At 37.8% G+C, this 5029-nt stretch overlaps 1 protein-coding gene across 2 annotated transcripts; it reads right to left on the minus strand.

Moving 5' to 3' along the window:
• Positions 1-312: 312 nt before the first annotated feature.
• LOC129115357 (interferon-induced protein 44-like) lies at positions 313-3518 on the minus strand. 2 transcript variants are annotated; one of them, XM_054626909.1, is made up of 7 exons: positions 3501-3518; positions 3321-3354; positions 3040-3238; positions 2108-2257; positions 1770-1941; positions 1560-1658; positions 313-1455 (listed from the first exon to the last, which is right to left on the minus strand). In XM_054626909.1, the coding sequence occupies exons 1-6, from the start codon at positions 3508-3510 to the stop codon at positions 1582-1584; spliced, it is 642 nt and encodes a 213-aa protein (XP_054482884.1). In that variant the 5' UTR covers positions 3511-3518; the 3' UTR covers positions 313-1455; positions 1560-1581. The 2 variants fall into 2 exon arrangements, with proteins under 2 accessions (XP_054482884.1, XP_054482883.1); XM_054626908.1 differs by lacking the exon at positions 3501-3518 and having other exon boundaries at positions 3321-3482.
• Between the last annotated feature and the right edge of the window lie 1511 nt (positions 3519-5029).

The raw sequence follows: 5029 nt of genomic DNA on the forward strand, positions 1-5029 counted from the left end.
AATAATCCTTTGACGTGCTGACATCTAACGTTTTTAACCTCTTTATGAGCCCAATAATGGTTCTCTTAGAGACAAGTGAAGTACTTCCATCTGAATGAAGAGCAAATCAGAGAAGTTGCTCTGTCAGGATTGAGAAACAGACAAAAAATATTTTTAAATTGGCATTTAAATAAAACATTCGACACATTCGATAATTTTGATGTTGTGAAAATGAAACAATCTTTTGGAAAAGAACAGTCTGAAATCAAATCTGGTGAAAGAAAAAAAAACATTCAACAAAACAATAGTAAACTCATAAATGCAAACTGCACATACAAATCTGTTGAATTGTTTCATAACATTGTGTATTTATTCATATGAGTATTTATTTCACAATGTATTTCATGTAATATGGAACTACAAACAGGCATATTTTTTGAAAAATCCATGTTTTGAACAGGTTTTGTATCATTTCTCAAGTAAAATAGGAAAAACCTTTTCAAAAATTTAAAATTACTAAAATAAGACACATGTATTGAAATCTAAATTATGTGCATAACATGCTTGAAAATAAAAATAAAAATCACAAAAAGTATCCTGCATATAACCGTTATTATTGTTTTTTTAAAGTAGGCAATTGTACATACTGTGATTCATCCCGGATTCATTCCTAACTCGTCAAACACAAACGGTTGGTCAGGGCCCCTCGACGTCTGATACCGACACACGGAGGCACCCTTTATTGCCCGCATGAGACCCACTAGGCTTTAAAATAACTCCAAAGAAAACCTGCTGACATTATTATAAATGGTCAAAGCCACCGACATTGTATAAAGAGCCCGATAGTCCAGGGCAGGAGGGGATGTTGATGGGTCAAACTAACACTGTACTTTAATTCAGGAGTTCATTATCCGTTTTACCGTGCAAAAATAAAAGTAATCATGAACATTTAGACACGTCAGTCGTTAATCGTGTGAGTTGTTCGCATCACTAGTCATGTGAGTCTTGACTCACTCAGTAGTGACGTGTTAGCAAGTATATTAACATCACCCACTCTATTCCTAAACCTAACTAAGGGGTTTTGTTTACAAAACCACACTTTCTGTGAAGGAAGTTTATTTTAAAAAGACACTGCATGTGACGAGATGAAACGGACACCCCGCCCTGACACATAAAACACTGATGCTAGAGGGGTACGTGGAGCTTTATAGTTTGAGGCTTAAGGCCACTGACCAAGAGTCTGTATTTGACAAGTTGGGAGTAAAAATGTGGAAACTGGTGATCATACAAGGTTTGCCTTCGCAGTATGTAGGTCTACAGATTGTTGAGAAAGTCTTCTCCAAAGGTAATAATCTCTCTCAGTGCTTTCAGGATCAGCGCATCAATGTCTTCATTTGTGTTGGTTTCTGAGTGGTAGTTCTTCACAAGAAAGAAGCAGTTCGGTGGCATGCCTATCAACATGCTCAATTTGTCGACCTAAGTAACAGCATTTCAGTTGATTAGTAAATGGCAAAGTAGAATAGATTTTTGTGCTCAAATTCAGAAAGTTACAAAATACAAAATCACCAATAGAAACCTACCTTTTGCTTCAAGTCCTTGTGATTATATACTTTTTATGTCTGTTGCCAGCTGAGGATACGCTTTATCAACTTTGGTGAGAATAGCCAGTTGGGGAATTCCTGTCAAGACAGAAATCTATTCAGTATTTGCTCTGCTGGTATTTTCATCATAAAACCAGACCTGGTTCCATGAGTGCACACAGTTATAACCATTGTGATGTCTGCTCTTACCCATTTCACTGGCTGCTTCTCTGACTTCTCTCATCTTCTTCACAACTTCTGGACTCATTAAAGAAACATTGTCAGCAGGAACGACACAAACCAGGACGTGAACTCTGTCGTCCAGAGTCGGACATGAGTTGTAGTCATCATCATCATCCTGAAATTGGACTTCAGGATCGAACTATAAGTAACATTTAAAAAAGAGAAACTAATATTCACTATTTCATAGAACAGTTAAAATATAGCTTTTGACACAATAGTTAACTTTGAAAAAAAAGAGTTGATTGCAAAACAGTAAAAAAAGGAAAAGTACACATCTTAAATAATGTCAGTTCAAAGTGTCGTACCTTGTAACCGTCCGGAACATGTCCCTTCATGGCCAGTTTCACGTCTTCCACATTAACTCCTCTGTTAGTCATTTTCTCAAAGCCCATGATGTCATTGAAAATGAAAGAGTAAAACCTATCTCGGCCTTTGTGGATTTTATAAGCCGTGTACTGTGAAACAGAAGGTGTAATCATTTGCATCACTTAAGCAAATCCATGATAAATTTGCAATTTAAAATGTTAAACGGACATTGCTTCTTCCAAGAAAACAGCAGGGGGGGGCTTTAGATTATATTATAGGTACAAAAAAAGAACTGCATTTGTAAACCAATTACAGCAAATGTATGTGCTGTTTTTGCCAAATTTAAAGCACCAAATCAAAGCAACATCCAACAGTAAGGGGGTTCCCAAGGCTGTGTTACAGTTTTTAAATTTGGCGGGGAAAAAAGTTTATTAGTTAAGATCCTTCTTCATTAAAGCTGTACATTTATTTTGACTTCTAGATTTACGGAAATATCAAACACATTTCAATTTAAATATGCAGCGTTTTCCCTGAGAAGCTATTTATTACTATTTTTACAGCCATCTGTAACATTTGCTCCAAACTATTTTGCTAAGGCTCAGTGTCGCCTGCTTTACCTAAAGTGTAATAATGGCACATTAATGTAGAAGGGAAACCAACACATCGACCTACAATACATCATAGATGTCCAATTAAACTGTCTGATTACTAAATGGTAATCCACACCTTCCAACCATCAGAATCTTGATTTTTCAGTGAACATGGTATAATGCTAAATGTTGGATTAGTGTACAGAAATGATCAGTGGAAATGCACTAATGTGATCAGTTATCTTAAAATGCTTTTATAGCCATTTCAGTTAAAGCTTCAAGGATCTTTTAAACATTTCAAACTGTTCTTTAGAATCACCACAGTAAACAGTTATTCCTACTTTTTTGGTACAGTAGCCCCGGGAGATTGTGTCTGTCAAAGCTCGACGCGTAATTCTTCCTTGTAAAGCACTTTCAACAGAGTTGATGAAACTGGACTTGCCAGACCCGACTGGTCCATGAAGCATAATTCTGAGATTTTTGACATCTCGGTTTAGAGGTTTGTAAGATTCCACAAAATCAAGATTATCCTGGTGGCTCCTTTTAATCAAAGAAAATAACATTAGAACAAAGTACTGTTTTAGTTTTGTTAATGAATGCACAACATGTGACTCATACTCACGCTGTCACAGCCCTCCATGGCTGACTAAAATATGCTAAAGAGAAAGTTACATATGTTAACATACAGCTTAAACTTCAACAACATCATGCATTTGTGAATTTTAGCAATATTAAAAATTTCAATCACTTTTGCAATATTGGGAACATTTACAAGCTGAAATTATGACAGTTCAAGACTTACCTCCTCCCATTGCTGTAAAGTGAGACATATACATGTAAATGTGCATGAATTTAAATAAAAGGTTCTGGAGAATCTATTCGTAAATGTTAACTTCACTTAGAGACTCTTAGTGGTAAAGATGGAACTGTTAATTTTTAAGGGTTTTTGCAGAATAGAAAAGGAAGCTGCCCAACAAGAGTAAAGTTGCTAGAAGCAAGAAGATGATAACTGGAGACATAGGAAAACCAGTTAAGACAGTGGTAACAAATGTTAAAGTTATATTTCCTACCAAATTGAATCGAAAGTCAAGACAATTTCACTTTCAAGTTCAGTGACTGGTTACGCATAGAGGTAAAAGTGAAGGCTCAACACTGCAGTACATGAAGCAAGTCTTTCATAATAGCACTAGTTTTACAGACCATTTTAATCTTTGAGTAGAGTGATAATAACACCATAAGAGTAAACATATTACACTACAATGATACTTGTCATCAAAAGTATGATAGCACAAGGAGAATTTACTTTGTTGGGAGACATAACAGGAAGTCCTTACCTTACGTCTGCAGCGTTGCAGAGTGCCGCTTCAAGTGATGTTGACAGGAAGAACTGTGTTATATGAGCTATCCGCTTACTTTCACTTTCAGGATAAAACGGCAATCGTGAGAAGAAAAATGTATCCAACTATTTTCTTTCTTAACATTTTGGTTAACCAACCTGCCAAGACCAGTACAATTCAAAGTCAGCAAACTGAGTGCAAACACACAGATTGATGCACCATGGAAAGTATCTATAAAGGAAGTAGGTACATTTAGTTATGTAGAGAACACTTTTGTTAGAACTGTTCTTAAGTATTTCCATTTATTTGAACTTTAAACTATAAAGCAGGCTACAGTATAATGTAACCAGCCAGTTTAAACTTACATTTGACAGTAGAAGTAGTTATGTACATGCTGTGTGGTGACACAGCCCTGTCATGGTTTGAGCTGTTACTACACTAACAGAATACTTCCTCTTTTGAATTTCATGCTGTTACTGTCACTTATCCAGTCAAGCTCACCATTGCTGTTGTGTACCGCCCACCAGGCCCTCTTGGTGAGTTCCTGGAGGACCTTGACACACTAGTCTCGCACTTCCATGACGATGGCTCCGCGCTCAACATGCTCGGCGACTTCAACATCCAGACTGATAAGTTAGAACCTCTGCTTTCCTTCCTCTCCTCCTTTGACCTCTATCGCTCTTCCTCTCCTCCTACCCACAAGGCCGGCAACCAGCTGGATCTTATCTTCACTAGACACTGTTCTACTGCTAACCTCTCTGTCACTCCCCTCCAGCTCTCGGACCACTACTTCATGTCCTACTCCCTCTCCCTCTCCTCTCCCCCTTACTTCCTCCACCTACCCACATCGTTTCTACCCGTAGTCACCTCCGCTCCCTCTCCCCCGCTGATCTTTCCTCTTCCGTTACCTCTGCCCTCCCTGACCCTGAATCCTTCTCTCTCCTATCCCCCGATACTGCTACTGATCTTCTCCTCTCCACCCTTTCCTCCTCTT

The sequence above is a fragment of the Anoplopoma fimbria genome, unplaced genomic scaffold (genome assembly GCF_027596085.1).
Source record: "Anoplopoma fimbria isolate UVic2021 breed Golden Eagle Sablefish unplaced genomic scaffold, Afim_UVic_2022 Un_contig_11750_pilon_pilon, whole genome shotgun sequence".
Taxonomy (NCBI): Eukaryota; Metazoa; Chordata; class Actinopteri; order Perciformes; family Anoplopomatidae; genus Anoplopoma; species Anoplopoma fimbria.

Bases quoted from the DNA above. Each gene is read 5' to 3' on its own strand.
- LOC129115357 (XM_054626908.1), bottom strand. From the start codon at position 3,382: ATGTTAACATATGTAACTTTCTCTTTAGCATATTTTAGTCAGCCATGG. The intron at 3,239-3,320 runs GTGAGTATGAGT...TTTGATTAAAAG, and splicing joins CCATGGAGGGCTGTGACAGC to GAGCCACCAGGATAATCTTG. The intron at 1,942-2,107 runs GTACGACACTTT...TGTTACTTATAG, and splicing joins ATGTTCCGGACGGTTACAAG to TTCGATCCTGAAGTCCAATT.